This window comes from Lissotriton vulgaris, chromosome 5, assembly GCF_964263255.1.
Source record: "Lissotriton vulgaris chromosome 5, aLisVul1.2, whole genome shotgun sequence".
In the NCBI taxonomy this organism is placed as follows: domain Eukaryota; kingdom Metazoa; phylum Chordata; class Amphibia; order Caudata; family Salamandridae; genus Lissotriton; species Lissotriton vulgaris.
Window position 1 is genome coordinate 306,586,773 of NC_141693.1, and position 16,270 is coordinate 306,603,042.

The 16,270-nt window shown below is 50.7% G+C and overlaps 1 protein-coding gene across 1 annotated transcript in view; it reads left to right on the forward strand.

Annotated features, from left to right (window-relative positions):
* The window catches only part of GABRD (gamma-aminobutyric acid type A receptor subunit delta), a 237,594-nt gene that overhangs the window by 104,673 nt on the left and 116,651 nt on the right, over window positions 1-16,270 (forward strand). Inside the window, exon 3 of the mRNA XM_086921533.1 lies at window positions 8,920-8,987. Within this exon, the coding sequence (XP_086777659.1) occupies window positions 8,920-8,987 (68 nt within the window). The remainder of the gene's footprint in view (window positions 1-8,919; window positions 8,988-16,270) is intronic.

The window sequence follows — 16,270 nt, forward strand, 5'->3', positions numbered from 1 at the left end:
ACTCATCCTAGACATACCCCGCCACAATCACATATCCGATCACCTGAGAGACCTCCACTGGCTCCCCGTAAACAAGAGAATAACATTCCGTCTCCTCACTCATGCACACAAAGCTCTCTACGACCTAGGACCCAAATACCTCAACACGCGCCTGACCTTTTACACCCCCACCCGGCAACTCCGATCGTCCAATCAAGCCCTCGCCGCGATTCCACGCATCCGAAGAGCTACCATGGGAGGAAGATCTTTCACCTACTTAGCGGCCAAGACCTGGAACTCTCTCCCCACCCACCTCCGCCTTACACAGAACCACCTCTCCTTCAGAAAACAACTAAAAACCTGGCTATTTGATAAGTAGCGAACACCCCACCCCCCTAAAGCGCCTTGAGACCCACTGGGTGAGTAGTGCGCTATACAAATCTTGATTTGACTTGACTTGAGAGCGACTCAGCCTCCGGCCATCTGCCAATTGCTCCTGCCCATGGCACAACTAATGGCGACCCTCTGGCTCGGCAGAATGTGCCAGGCCAAGACCTGAATCCTTCAACTAAAATTATTTTACGGGCATTAGATATAGAATTTAAGGTCCAATACCACTCCACTCTGCCAGGTTGACCTAACCCTTGTTGCTTGACATCTAGGTTTTCACTAAGCATGGGCGGAAAATCCGTTTCGCTCGCGGATTTTGCGGATTTTTGGTAAATTCGCAATCCGCGAGATCCGCGAATCTCCCGCAAAATCCGCGAGCAGCGGATTTTATGGCTTGCTCGCACTGTTCGCGTGAGTTCGCGGCTTGCGAGTACAACTTCGCACCCCGCGAGTAAGTGCTAAATTGCAGAAATACGATCTTAGCAAAACTGAAACTACTTACCAGGTTCAAAAGTTCAGGCTCATCATTAGTAGCCATTTCCTGTAGTGCTTCCTGAGGGGCCCCTCCAGAGTTCAGTTGCCAGTGGCAACTATTATGTGACCCTGCTCTGAACCTCAGAATAGTTACACATATGCCACAAAGGTCCTGAATTACAGCTAAGGGAGACAAGCAGGAGCCAGGCTGGAAGTTAAAATCCATTAATCAGCCCCTAATTCATTATTGTCAGTTGGGGCAGGGCAGGTGTTGTAACTAATTTTGCAACAATGAAAGCACTTAGCAAGTGCAAAAGATCACTAATCAGGAAGCACTAAGGAAGCAGGTGCCAGCTAAAAAAATATTCTGTGACACATTAATCAGCCCCAAATTAATTCAGGTCACTTGAGGCAGGGAAGGTGTGCTTTGCTTTGCCGAAAATAATGTACACTGGACAACCAGAGGGTGTGGTGATGAAACAGAGGGTGGCATGGGTGGGCCAGAGGGTGGCATGAGTAGTCAGAGAGTGGCAGTGGTGACAGAGAGTGGCAGTGATGAAGAAGAGTGTCCCAAACAGGCTGGACACGTAGAAACAACAAGTTCGCAAAACTTGCGACCCGACAGGTAAGTTCGCAAATTGCGAAATTGTAAAAACCCTCGCGAACTGGCAGAAACACGCGCGAACACAAAAAAAAATCCGCAAAATTCGCGAACACGAGATTCGCAAAATTCGCCCATGCTTAGTTTTCACTATCATTGAAGGTCTGACAAACAGGGCCAAAATGTGAAGGCAGACATCATGCATTAGGAAGTGGTCTGCTAATGTTTTTACAGAGTTGAGAAAACCAGACATACATGGGTACACCACAGGGTAGGCACCCTGTCAAACAAAGATGGGAGTAGACACAGACCCTTGGGAGAAATACAATATCCGCAATAAAAGGTACAACAGAGGTAAGATTGACTCTAGATAAACAGAAGAGTGTAACTCCCACAACAGAAACCAAAAGTTCCGCTGATCAGGATAGACGGTATGCTGACACTGAAAACTAGGATAATTACTCACTCAAAATCCTACCAACACAAAAACCATGGCCACGAGTTCCAAGCAGGTAGATTTTGACCAGGGCAAAGTGTCAAAATGAAAAGGTACTCTATAGATAGTAACCCTTAGAACTGACAAATCACCTTCCACCAAACAAGAGAACAGCACAGGGTATTCAACATGAATATGGCTGAGATACCCGCCACCCCCTCTCAACACACTCCCCAAGAATTGGGAACCGGAAACAGTTCTGAGCTTTTGGAAGGCGGGAGGGAGTTACCCTCCCGGCCGTATTTATTAAAATATGAAACAAAAACAAAACATTAAAATAACAGTTTCATATCATGTACAATTTCATATCCACATTACGATGTTTGGCTAACCTTAACACATATCTAATACAAAGGTTCTCCTAGCCGATACTAACATCCTTACAAAAGTGCATTTCACATTGAAATTGTACATCCTAACGTTAAGGGCCAACGGCAAGGTCGTAACCGGTGTCAGATCCCTAAACCAGAACTCCCCCCTCACTTGTGAGGGGCAGCCGCACAGAGGTCTGCACCTCCTGTGCCATACCAATTTCCCTTGTCTTGACGGGGGCCCCTGTTAACTCGACGCCATTTACGTGGTCGTCCGAGGACTTGTGTGAGGTGTCTAGAAGGTAGCGTAGACCCCCCCTCCCCACCCCACACAACTTACCACATCTGCCGTCGCAGATGTCCTGGCCCCGGGAAATTCCCAGGAGGGGCCCGTAGCCCCTCCTATCCAGGGAGGGGCCTTGACCGCCTTCCCTTTCCTTTAGGCGTCCCGTCCTTTAGAAGGGACCGCCTCCCCGTTGAGGGGCCAATGGCCACCTCCCCCCGGGCGCTCCCATCCGTAATGGGTGACGCCCCCCCCCCTAGGGATCTTCCAATGACTGCTCACCGATCATGACCTTACCGCCACAGGCCGGATAGTTGACCGGCTATCCGGACCCCCCACAAAACTCCTACCTAAAGGTCATGCTGTAAACTCCTTAACCAGGCTACGAGGTCTCCTATGAGTAAGGAATTCCCCACCTGGGACAGATGTACCCCATCTTCTAGATACATATTGTCCCCCCTGATACAACCATGAGGAATCGAATGCAATGTACTGGTACGGAATAGTCTACCCAGCTTGTTATTCACCTTTTTCACAGAATGATTTAATGCAGACACTGAATTAGCCCCCCGCCACACTTTCCGTGGAATCATATGGGACCATGCAATCGTGCACCCTGGAACTCTTCTCGCCAACCAACTTACTGTGGATAGTATCGCCTCGAGAAGCAGTCGTCTACCAGTGGTCACCAAATCATTGCCCCCAAGATGTACTATGAGTATAGATGGCGGTGACCTTGTCCGCCCTAACAAACCCTCGAGAAAATGCTGAAACTGGTCAATACAGAGCCCGCCCCTTCCGTAGAAGGTCACCCTGTACCCGTATTCCCCAGCCATGTGAATCATGTCACCTGCTTTGAATACGTCCGCGGCACGCCTCACGTATGAGTGGCCCACGACCCACACCACTCTTTCCTCAGCCGGTGATCTCTGACCGCTGGTTCCCAGGTGTCGGGTCGACTGCACAGTCCGCCCCGCCTCGTAGGTTTGCGAAACTGTAACCAAACAAAAACAAGAAGCGTGAGTACATAATATCAGCTTCACAACATGTGCAACCGCACATACCTTTTGTAACAATTCGAGGACCAACGCCCCAACTGTTTCACTTTTTCCACACTCAGACCCCTGGCTGTAGCCTCTGTAGCAGCCCCTATCCGGAAGGAATGAGTCCCAAACTCGCCCGGGTTCAAACCCGCGGCCGAAATTGCCATCGCAAACACCCGCTGGAACTGAAACCTTGTCAGTGGGGTGGCATCTGCGTGCCTCAGCAATGTCCCCCCCCATGATGCCGCCCTCTGCGCCAAATACTCCTCAACGCATGCCACCGGGCACATGGGAGATCCGGGAATCCGCTGGACTACTACACTGTCCCCGATCGCCCCCTGATCGGTCTTGGACCTGACAAACGAGACAATCATCGTCTCCCCTTTTACTTGAATGTGCTCTCGGCACAAACCACCCCCCGTATCCTGCTTGTTTCTTGCCACCAGTTCGCTTACCCGCATAGCCCCATGGAATGCTAATGCAAAAGCGGCCCAGAATAACACTGTTTCCGACTGAGATGAACACGTTGCAGGGAGTACGGACAGTAACAGGGCCAACCTATCCAGACCTATCGGGTGCCTTTCATCTACTCTGCGACCCTCAAGGCGTTGCCACCCACGCAGCGCTTTCTGTACTACGAAAGACGCTGTAGGATCCTGGATACCATGGGCCGGTGCCATGAAGGAAATGGCGGCCCGATGCCTCTGGGCCGTAGCCACCGATTTGCCTGCCCTGCGTAATGACAATAAAAACTCTATGACAAATTCCTCCTGGCCCCAAAGCCCCCTCCTAGCAGAACCCAAAAAGGACCAATAGGTACGGAACCCCCCTTCATATGCCTTCCTTGTCCTGGGTGCTAAACTCTCTCCCACGAGGTTTTGTAGTTCGGGGCACCGAGAGACCAGAGAGCTTCGGGGAATGGTGCCGCCACCGGGTCCGCTGTGGGCAGAAAACCCCAGAAGGCCTGCATACAGAAACGAGAAAGCGCATCAGCAGCCTGATTCAGCACCCCTGGCACATGCCGTGCTCTAAAGAGCACGTTCAATTGCATACATAGTAAAACAATTTCTTTGAGCAACCTCAGAATCCATTTACATCGTGCTGCCTGACTATTGATACACTCAACCACAGTCATGTTATCAGACCAGAACACCACAGAGTGATCCCTAAACCCCTCAGGCCATGTTTTCAAAGCCACCAGAATAGGGAACAGTTCGAGAAAAGCAATGTTACTTGTAAGTCCACACTCGTGCCACCATGACGGCCATGTTTGCGCCGACCAGTGGTTGCCAAATATGGCGCCAAAGCCTATACTCCCCGCCGAATCTGTCCACAGCCCCAACTCTTCGGAGGACACCGCCGGCTTGGTCCAGACAACCCGACCATTGAAATCCGCCAGGAATGCCAACCAAATGCGCATGTCCTGGCGAATCTCAGCCGAGAGCCTCGTGCGGTGGTGCCCCTCTTCAAGACCGACCATGGCTTGTGCAATCGAGCGGGAAAAGGGGCGGGCCATTGGCATTATCCTAAGGGCAAAATTCAACTGACCCACAGTCTGCTGTAATTGATGCAAGTTCACCTTAATTTCTCTAATGCATGCCTCGAGCGAAGCCCTGAATTTCCGCACCTTTTCTTCTGGCAACCGGAAACAACCTTCTTCGGAATCGAGCTCTATTCCAAGAAACTCGAGCGAAGTCGATGGCCCCACAGTTTTGCCTGGCACCAATGGCACACCAAACTGTCTCATCAGATCACAAAATTCTTTTAAAGCCTGTGCACATTCTGTGTCCCCCGGCAGCCCCCAGAAACAGAAAGTCGTCTAGATAATGCATAACATGCTGAAAACCCGTCATTCTTGTGAATGCCCACTGCAGGAAACAACTGAATTTTTCAAAATAAGCACAAGATATGGAACAGCCCATTGGCATACATCTATCCATGTAGTAGCGCCCCTGAAACATGAAGCCCAGGAGACGCTGATCGTCAGGGTGTACCGGGAGCAACCGGAACGCGGACTCGATGTCAGATTTGGCCATCAGCGCTCCGGGCCCCAGGCGATTCAACATGGCGACTGCATCATCGAAGGATGCGTACCGCACCGAACAAAGCTCTGGGTCTATCGCATCATTAACTGACAAATCTCTCGGGGCTGACAAATTATGTATCAGTCTAAACTCACCCGGGTCCTTCTTGGGGACCACTCCCAAGGGTGAACAAACAAAATTAGGAACTGGTGGCATGTTGAATGGTCCCACAACCCGACCCCGGGCTACCTCTTTCCCAATCTTCGCTTGCACCACTGCCGTATTATGTATGACTGATAGTTGGTTCCTACACTGTGCTTTACCCTGAAAATTCCCCACCGGGATGCGGAAACCATAGGAAAAACCGTCTCGCAACACCCCAGCGGAGACATGATCAGGGTATTTACTAAGCCAAGGAATCATTGCCATGGTATCAACTGGTGTAGGTAAAGCCGCCCCTCGGACTTTGTCAGACCTGTTTGGCGCTTCCCCTACTTCCGTTATCACCCGTTTTGGCTCTGCACATGGTCTCGGGGTGCGAGGACTGTCCACACCCCCCACAGTCATGCCTAAACTTGCATGACCCCTGGGGCCTCGTACACTTTCCCCTGTTAAAGTTCCAGCATACCCCTTTTTTACCTGTATTGCCGTTCGGCCTTGGGTGATGCTCATTACTTGCCCCTGCCCGAAAGGGTGCCCCGGATGGTTGGCGGGAAAACTCACCCCCGCCCCCCCCCCCCAACAATGGCGCCTTTAACATGCCTGAGTTCTCCATTTTTTGCCAAGAAATGGAGTCGTAACAATCCCAAGTCAGGCACGTGTCGAACTCTTTAGCCTTACGAAAAATATTATCATAGCAAAACCACTCATTGCCTGCATATGTCTGAGAAAATTCCATAATACGTGATTGGTACACAGGTAACTCGGTCAACAAGTCAGGTCTCCGTTTCCCCATAATCGAAGTGAATATGCCAAATGCCCTACCCCAATTACCTATCGTCTCATCGACTCTAAAGGCGGCCATTTTTGCGCGCCAAACACTCGGATGCATAAGTTCTTTCTGGACTTTCACATGCTCAATCTCGTAATGATCAGTTAGCAAGGAGAACATGTTCACATATTTCTCAGCCCATATCCGTTCTTTGATTTCCATCGGGATATGCTGAGCCAATTTCTCCCTTCTCGAGGGTACTGACCCCTTCCCCGCAATCGGCATTAGCTGCTTACCTGAGCTAGAAGCTGTAACCGCCGTTCCTGCCGAACTCGTGCCAGCTGCGGGTTGCTCTACTGGAGCCTGCGGGGAAACAAACGGACAAGGCGGTTTCGCGGCCTCCCGTGACTGCCACAACTGCCTCATTAATTGCTTGGCCTCCTCGGCCGTGTCCCCCGGAGCCACAGGACCCCCGCTGCTCTTACCCAACCATGCCGCCAGCTGGGCGGCCAACTCCGGGGGCATGTCCCCCTCGTTCACTGGGGTAACCACAACGGGGATCCTCTGGCCCTCGGCAGGAGCCGGCGCGGGAATCTCCGCTGGTCTAGGAGGGCTCGCCGGGGGAGCCTCCGGAACTGGGACCTCGTCCTCATTTGACCCATTCCTGGCCCTCTTCCTTCCCTGGCCGCCACTTTTCTCTTCATCTCTGCCATGTCTTTCACCAACATCCGGAGCATCTGGTCGGTGCTGACCTTCTTTGCGACTCTCTTGCCCGGCATTCTCCACACGTAGGTGAAAGGTCCTGACGCGATTTGCAGTGCTGGAAGAAAAAAGAGAGAAATTACAAATTTCAAAATTGGCTCTTCGTTCCGTCTCGAGCTCACGTGCAGCGAGGAGGTGCAGCTTCTGAGCACAGGAACAAGAGGATGCTTCCTTGGATCGTTGCTCCTTTTATTCTTCTTTGGGCGGGCGTAAACCCGCCTCCCCCCGCCTCCAGGGGCGTGGCTGACGGCTTCAGTGTCTAGGACAACCCACTCTTGGGCGGGAAAAAGCGCGCCCCGGCTACGCCGCTTCGGGCATACCAGCCGAGACGCGCCTCCCGCCCAAAATGGCTTCCCGGGGGGATCGGGGTACTCCACCATACGTTCGGGGGGACCGAGTGGTCGCCCCTTTCCACAATTACGCCACCTCCCCTAAGTAGGGTACACCACGGAATACTCACCGTGGAAAACTACTGAACTTCCCCTTAGTAGGGTACACCACAGGGTACTTTTAGTAAAGGAAAGATGCACATTCCAACTGTGTAAGTAGATAATCATTTATTGTAGTTTTCCTTCTAGGATAGGTAAGTAGGAGAAGATAGGAAGTATAGATAAAAACCCCACCAGGAGCAAGCTCCAAGCAGCTCAGCCTGAGTTGACCAACTGACACTTTGATCACAGAGAGACACCCAGGCATTCCATGATGTCATGGTACATTCTATACAGGGGAGAACAGTAGAGAAGTAATTTACTACATGCACCTTTGCAATTATTTCAGGCAGCAGGCACCCAGGCAAGAAGGCTTCTGCAGCTGTGTGCAGTGATGTAACATCAGCCCCCGCAGCCCCCACGATGCAGGGGGGGCCCCAAGCTCCAGGGGCCCCCTTTGGCACTACACGGGTGGCGAGTCCCCAGCCTGAGAGCTCCTGATTGAGTCTGGAGCGTGGGGGGGGGTCCCTTCCATGTATGTGAGGGGGGGCTCAAGTTTTGTTATGCCACTGACTGTCTGCCCCCTCTCCCTCCAGTTTTACAGCACAGAAGACTGACTCCCTGCCTTACATTTCAGCCGAAGCATTTCAACTCTCAAATTTGCCGACCCACAATGGTCGTCATTTTACAAAAAAGTAGGGGAACTATTTTTCTTTAAAAACTATGGCATATAGTTCCCCTCAGATCCCACCCAGTTTGACCAATGCTTGTTTATACGTTTTTGGAGGATAGCCTGCCTGAATCCGCGTTTTTGCTCTTTCAGTAGGTGAAATGTCCAGGTGAACAACACCCGACCCCAGTGTTCCTGCGGATTTTGTAATTCCTGGTGGGTTGGGGAGCTCCCATTATTGTCTACACTTGGAATTCCAGGGCCCTCGTAATATGACCATAACCATTCAATTAGTAATTGAACTTAAGCTGGAATCAATATCAGAGTGAGTCGATATATTTAACCCAGTGGTCACTGAACAAGAGAGCAAGTTTTTAAACAAAGTACTACAGCGTCTGATTAACTTGTTGCATAACAGCTTCATTTTCAGCTTCTGACCACATGGTTCTTTCTTTCTTTCTGTTTCTTACCCTGTCTTTCTCGGTTTTGTCTCTCTCTCATGCCCTATCTTTTGCTTCTCCTTACAGGCCCTCCCGTGACTGTTGCTCTTGATATTGAAGTCGCCAGCATTGATCACATCTCGGAAGCCAACATGGTAAAGTCCTCCTGTGTGCAGGAAGTGTCTGCTATAAGTGAATAGAGGGAGCATATGAAAGAGACCTCGGCTTTCCAGAAATTGGTTTAAACCGGCAATCACTGACAAATCCACTCTCCACTCTAAATCTCCACTCTGAAGCTCCACTCTCCACTCTGAATCTCCACTCTGAATCTCCACTCTCCACTCTGAATCTCCACTCTGAATCTCCACTCTCCACTCTGAATCTCCACTCTGAATCTCCACTCTCCACTCTGAAGCTCCACTCTGAATCTCCACTCTCCACTCTGAAGCTCCACTCTGAAGCTCCACTCTGAAGCTCCACTCTGAAGCTCTACTCTGCACTCTGAAGCTCCACTCTGAAGCTCCACTCTGAAGCTCCACTCTGCACTCTGAAGCTCCACTCTGAAGCTCCACTCTGAAGCTCCACTCTGAAGCTCCACTCTGCACTCTGAAGCTCCACTCTGAAGCTCCACTCTGCACTCTGAAGCTCCGCTCTGAAGCTCCACTCTGAAGCTCCACTCTGAAGCTCCACTCTGAAGCTCCACTCTGCACTCTGAAGCTCCACTCTGAAGCTCCACTCTGAAGCTCCACTCTGAAGCTCCACTCTGAAGCTCCACTCTGAAGCTCCACTCTGAAGCTCCACTCTGCACTCTGAAGCTCCACTCTGAAGCTCCACTCTGAAGCTCCACTCTGAAGCTCCACTCTGCACTCTGAAGCTCCACTCTGAAGCTCCACTCTGAAGCTCCACTCTGAAGCTCCACTCTGCACTCTGAAGCTCCACTCTGAAGCTCCACTCTGCACTCTGAAGCTCCACTCTGAAGCTCCACTCTGAAGCTCCACTCTGAATCTGCACTCTGAAGCTCCACTCTGAAGCTCCACTCTGAAGCTCCACTCTGAATCTGCACTCTGAAGCTCCACTCTGAAGCTCCACTCTGAAGCTCCACTCTGAAGCTCCACTCGGAAGCTCCACTCTGCACTCTGAAGCTCCACTCGGAAGCTCCACTCTGCACTCTGAAGCTCCACTCTGAAGCTCCACTCTGCACTCTGAAGCTCCACTCTGAAGCTCCACTCTGCACTCTGAAGCTCCACTCTGAAGCTCCGCTCTGAAGCTCCGCTCTGAAGCTCCGCTCTGAAGCTCCACTCTGAAGCTCCACTCTGAAGCTCCACTCTGCACTCTGAAGCTCCACTCTGAAGCTCCACTCTGCACTCTGAAGCTCCACTCTGAAGCTCCGCTCTGAAGCTCCGCTCTGAAGCTCCACTCTGAAGCTCCGCTCTGAAGCTCCACTCTGAAGCTCCACTCTGAAGCTCCACTCTGAAGCTCCACTCTGAAGCTCCACTCTGCACTCTGAAGCTCCACTCTGAAGCTCCACTCTGCACTCTGAATCTCCACTCTGAATCTCCACTCTGAATCTGCACTCTGAATCTGCACTCTGAATCTGCACTCTGAATCTGCACTCTGAAGCTCCACTCTGAATCTGCACTCTGAAGCTCCACTCTGCACTCTGAAGCTCCACTCTGAAGCTCCACTCTGAAGCTCCACTCTGCACTCTGAAGCTCCACTCTGAAGCTCCACTCTGAAGCTCCACTCTGAAGCTCCACTCTGAAGCTCCACTCTGAAGCTCCACTCTGCACTCTGAAGCTCCACTCTGCACTCTGAAGCTCCACTCTGAAGCTGCACTCTGAAGCTCCACTCTACACTCTGAAGCTCCACTCTGAAGCTCCACTCTGAAGCTCCACTCTGAAGCTCCACTCTGCACTCTGAAGCTCCACTCTGAAGCTGCACTCTGAAGCTGCACTCCGAAGCTCCACTCTGAAGCTCCACTCTGAAGCTCCACTCTGAAGCTCCACTCTGAAGCTCCACTCTGAAGCTCCGCTCTGAAGCTCCACTCTGAAGCTCCACTCTGAAGCTCCACTCTGCACTCTGAAGCTCCACTCTGCACTCTGAAGCTCCACTCTGAAGCTCCACTCTGCACTCTGAAGCTCCACTCTGCACTCTGAAGCTCCACTCTGAAGCTCCACTCTGCACTCTGAAGCTCCACTCTGAAGCTCCACTCTGCACTCTGAAGCTCCACTCTGAAGCTCCACTCTGCACTCTGAAGCTCCACTCTGAAGCTCCACTCTGCACTCTGAAGCTCCACTCTGAAGCTCCACTCTGCACTCTGAAGCTCCACTCTGAATCTGCACTCTGAAGCTCCACTCTGCACTCTGAAGCTCCACTCTGAAGCTCCACTCTGCACTCTGAAGCTCCACTCTGAAGCTCCACTCTGCACTCTGAAGCTCCACTCTGCACTCTGAAGCTCCACTCTGCACTCTGAAGCTCCACTCTGAAGCTCCACTCTGAAGCTCCACTCTGAAGCTCCACTCTGAAGCTCCACTCTGCACTCTGAAGCTCCACTCTGAAGCTCCACTCTGCACTCTGAATCTCCACTCTGAATCTGCACTCTGAATCTGCACTCTGAATCTGCACTCTGAAGCTCCACTCTGAATCTGCACTCTGAATCTGCACTCTGAAGCTCCACTCCGAAGCTCCACTCTGAAGCTCCACTCTGAATCTGCACTCTGAAGCTCCACTCTGAATCTGCACTCTGAAGCTCCACTCTGCACTCTGAAGCTCCACTCTGAAGCTCCACTCTGAAGCTCCACTCTGAAGCTCCACTCTGAAGCTCCACTCTGCACTCTGAAGCTCCACTCTGCACTCTGAAGCTCCACTCTGAAGCTGCACTCTGAAGCTCCACTCTACACTCTGAAGCTCCACTCTGAAGCTCCACTCTGAAGCTCCACTCTGAAGCTCCACTCTGCACTCTGAAGCTCCACTCTGCACTCTGAAGCTCCACTCTGAAGCTCCACTCTGAAGCTGCACTCTGAAGCTGCACTCCGAAGCTCCACTCTGAAGCTCCACTCTGAAGCTCCACTCTGAAGCTCCACTCTGAAGCTCCACTCTGAAGCTCCACTCTGAAGCTCCGCTCTGAAGCTCCACTCTGAAGCTCCACTCTGCACTCTGAAGCTCCACTCTGCACTCTGAAGCTCCACTCTGAAGCTCCACTCTCCACTCTGAAGCTCCACTCTGAAGCTCCACTCTGAAGCTCCACTCTGCACTCTGAAGCTCCACTCTGAAGCTCCACTCTGCACTCTGAAGCTCCACTCTGAAGCTCCACTCTGCACTCTGAAGCTCCACTCTGAAGCTCCACTCTGCACTCTGAAGCTCCACTCTGAAGCTCCACTCTGCACTCTGAAGCTCCACTCTGAATCTGCACTCTGAAGCTCCACTCTGCACTCTGAAGCTCCACTCTGAAGCTCCACTCTGCACTCTGAAGCTCCACTCTGAAGCTCCACTCTGCACTCTGAAGCTCCACTCTGCACTCTGAAGCTCCACTCTGCACTCTGAAGCTCCACTCTGCACTCTGAAACTCCACTCTGCACTCTGAAACTCCACTCTGCACTCTGAAGCTCCACTCCGCACTCTGAAGCTCCACTCTGAATCTCCACTCTGAAGCTCCACTCTGAAGCTCCACTCTGAAGCTCCACTCTGAAGCTCCACTCTGAAGCTCCACTCTGCACTCTGAAGCTCCACTCTGAAGCTCCACTCTGCACTCTGAAGCTCCACTCCGAAGCTCCACTCTGAAGCTCCACTCTGAAGCTCCACTCTGAAGCTCCACTCTGCACTCTGAAGCTCCACTCTGAAGCTCTACTCTGCACTCTGAAGCTCCACTCTGAAGCTCCACTCTGAAGCTGCACTCTGAAGCTCCACTCTGAAGCTCCACTCTGAAGCTCCACTCTGAAGCTCCACTCTGCACTCTGAAGCTCCACTCTGAAGCTCCACTCTGCACTCTGAAGCTCCACTCTGAAGCTCCACTCTGAAGCTCCACTCTGAAGCTCCACTCTGAAGCTCCACTCTGCACTCTGAAGCTCCACTCTGAAGCTCCACTCTGAAGCTCTACTCTGCACTCTGAAGCTCCACTCTGAAGCTCTACTCTGCACTCTGAAGCTCCACTCTGAAGCTCCACTCTGAAGCTCCACTCTGAAGCTCCACTCTGAAGCTCCACTCTGAAGCTCCACTCTGAAGCTCCACTTTGAAGCTCCACTCTGAAGCTCCACTTTGAAGCTCCACTCTGAAGCTCCACTCTGCACTCTGAAGCTCCACTCTGAAGCTCCACTCTGAAGCTCCACTCTGCACTCTGAAGCTCCACTCTGAAGCTCCACTCTGAAGCTCCACTCTGAAGCTCCACTCTGCACTCTGAAGCTCCACTCTGAAGCTCCACTCTGCACTCTGAAGCTCCACTCTGAAGCTCCACTCTGAAGCTCCACTCTGAAGCTCCACTCTGAAGCTCCACTCTGAAGCTCCACTCCGAAGCTCCACTCTGAAGCTCCACTCTGCACTCTGAAGCTCCACTCTGAAGCTCCACTCTGGCGCTCCACTCTGAAGCTCCACTCTGAAGCTCCACTCTGAAGCACCACTCTGCACTCGGTATAATCTTCATGCCTCCTACTTTCCCTGCAGCCAACCATCTCCTCGGATGACGGGCTGCCGGCGATACCTCCCTGCAGCTTGGTTTGACCTTCATGCCCTTTCCCGGCGGGTGCCCTCAATCCCGGACCAGATTCGGGGGCGTTCCCGAGAAGAGGCTTTCGGCTGACGTAGCCAAAAGCCAAAGAATCTCGGGAACGCCCCGTGTCTGGTCCGGCATTGACGGACAGGCCCCTCATCCAATGGCTAGGCTCCATTTATGGAGCCAGCCAATGAATGACGAGGGCCGACCCAAAGCCACACTACAGTTCTCATTAGGTTTTTGCTGCGCAAAAAAGATGCGCAGAGCGCATCTTTTTGGCGAGGCAAAACCTAAAAAGGCACACACACTTTTCCCTCTCTGTTTTGAAAGTCTTCAACATGTCAGTAATTTTACAAAATAATGTGTTTTCGCTCACCTAGTACCCTTACCAATCCGCATTTGTTTCCATTTCCATTGCCCTTTAGCCACTCTCATGCACCCCGCTTATCCTATAATGTATTGTACCATTATATGCCAGCGCCATTGTCTGAAAATCCGAAGCTTTCACCCCCCAATCTTACCGACCAAGCTTCGCCCCTGTATCAACCTTACACTGAATTAAAACCAGTAGCCTAACAAAGGTGTTGTGGGCCCTAGTGCTAGCAATGAAGTGGGCCCCTCATATCTCTCCACCAAGCCGATTTAATAATAGGTCTAACCATTTAGAGACTGCACAGAAGACAAGAGTTCATATTTACAAGCCCCATTCGCCACCAGGATGCTTCAGTGGCGAAGCGCCATTTCCCATATTTACAAGGTGGCGCTAAGCCACTTAACGTGGCTTAACACCACCTTGTAAATATGCCCCTTTCTGCCGCAGTCCTCTCCGCAAAGGGGCGTGCAATGGGTGTTGTTGTTGGTATTCCACCGCAACACCTACCGCTTTTTGACTCTGTCCCAGGTTTATAGAAGTGCCAGTCAGCACCAAAAACAGCACCATTCTAATGCCATGGTTGCCCAGGCGTTTGAATGGAGATACGAGGAGATCAAATTAATTTCTCCTCGTTTTTTTACTCTTTCCATGTGTGCTGCATTCTGCATCACACATAGAAAGAGCAGAATCGCCATGAATGATTGTTTATGTGCAGGAAGGTGTCCCTTCCGCCACATAAACAATCTCCCCTGAAGCGCAGGCACCCTTGCAACATGGCTGCAGGGTGCTTGCGCTGGTGCCAGGCAGTTTTTTTTGTGCCAGCGCTAGGGAAAACACAGTGATGCTTGGTATTCTTGTGAATATGGCGCATCCCTGCATTTTAAAAATGTTGGTGCACGACACTGCTGATTTGGCACAGCTCCGTGCTCTGACTTTTTTTGTAAATATGTCCCAAATTTTTTGACCTCCGTCCTAACTTAAGCATCCCTTATGTCTGCTTTTGTACAGTCAGATAACTGACCAGTATACAAAGCGCTTCTCATAAGACATTTTCACCACTTCCTGAAATTTAATGCAATCATGCCATGGAAATACTGATTGTGTGAGCAATCCCAATTCGACCCTGTCCTGGTTCACACTGACCATGTCTCAATTTGATATCTCAAATACACACCATATTGTGTCCGTGCTCAGGATTGGGGAGGAGCAGAGGGATTATAAAGTTTTAAATTACAGTAGTATGCTGTGGTATCTTTCCTTAAAACGTAACTTATCAACAATGACAATAAACCTGCTGATGGTTTAAGTGCAAGTAGAGCAGAACCTTTGTTGCATTCCCTTGATTCCTTGACTGAGAAATACGTCTCTCAAGTGCGCTCACTAAGTTTATACAAAATAGGTATGTATAGTGCTTTTAAATCAATTCTGTAGATAGATAGATAAACGCAATGTTTTCAGAAAGTAAACAGTAATTAATGCAATTTTTGTAACACACTAAAAAAACCCTACCGCAATTCACAAAATAATTGAAAAGGAAAATTGAAACCCGTAAAGACACTCTACTATGTTGTACTTGTGTCAAAAAATGTTTTTTTGATGCAACCTTCCAAGCAGCTTGGCTTTTCCACAAGTTCTCATTCCAATCCATTTTCCTTTGAGGTTCCTTTCTAATTAACATGTTTTGCCATAGGTGGTCTCAAAAGGTGTCCTCCCAAAATCTACGGCATTAGTAGATATTTTAAAGAGGCTTGCAAGCCAACTCAAACATGCGTCATCCAAGGGTTTGTCGATTTTTCAGTTTTTCATGAGATTCTCGAGGGCTTGTTCACTTGTAAATGCCCTGCGCTTCTGCCCACAGTGCTCTCCCACCTCGGTCACCTGGACGCCAAATTTGAAATATAGCCCCATCCATAATTTACAACAAATCATTGTGGCCCTTGGATACCATGGCAAGCCATACGTACTTCGTCCCACACTGCCTCTCTTTCTCAGGTTACTCCCAGCAGTTGGTTACAGCTCTTGTCAGCCGATTGTATACATCCTAATTACATTAGGGCACGCAGACCCCCGACTTTAACCATCTTCTAAACTGACCACGTTCTCATACTAACATCTCACCCTGACTCACCTCACAATTTCCACCTGCTGTCTGGTTCCCTGCACTCCCCCTCCCTCTCCCACCCCCTTGACCATCAGCTCTCACACCACGCATGTAGCAATGGCCCCAAATCACCTTCCCATTGTGTGTTTCATCCAAGAGTTGAAGAAATAAAATAAAAAAAGACCTCTTGCATGTGGTCCAGCAACTTTTCATTGTGTCGGTCATTCTGTTTCCTTTTGAAAAGCTTTACCATTGAGGA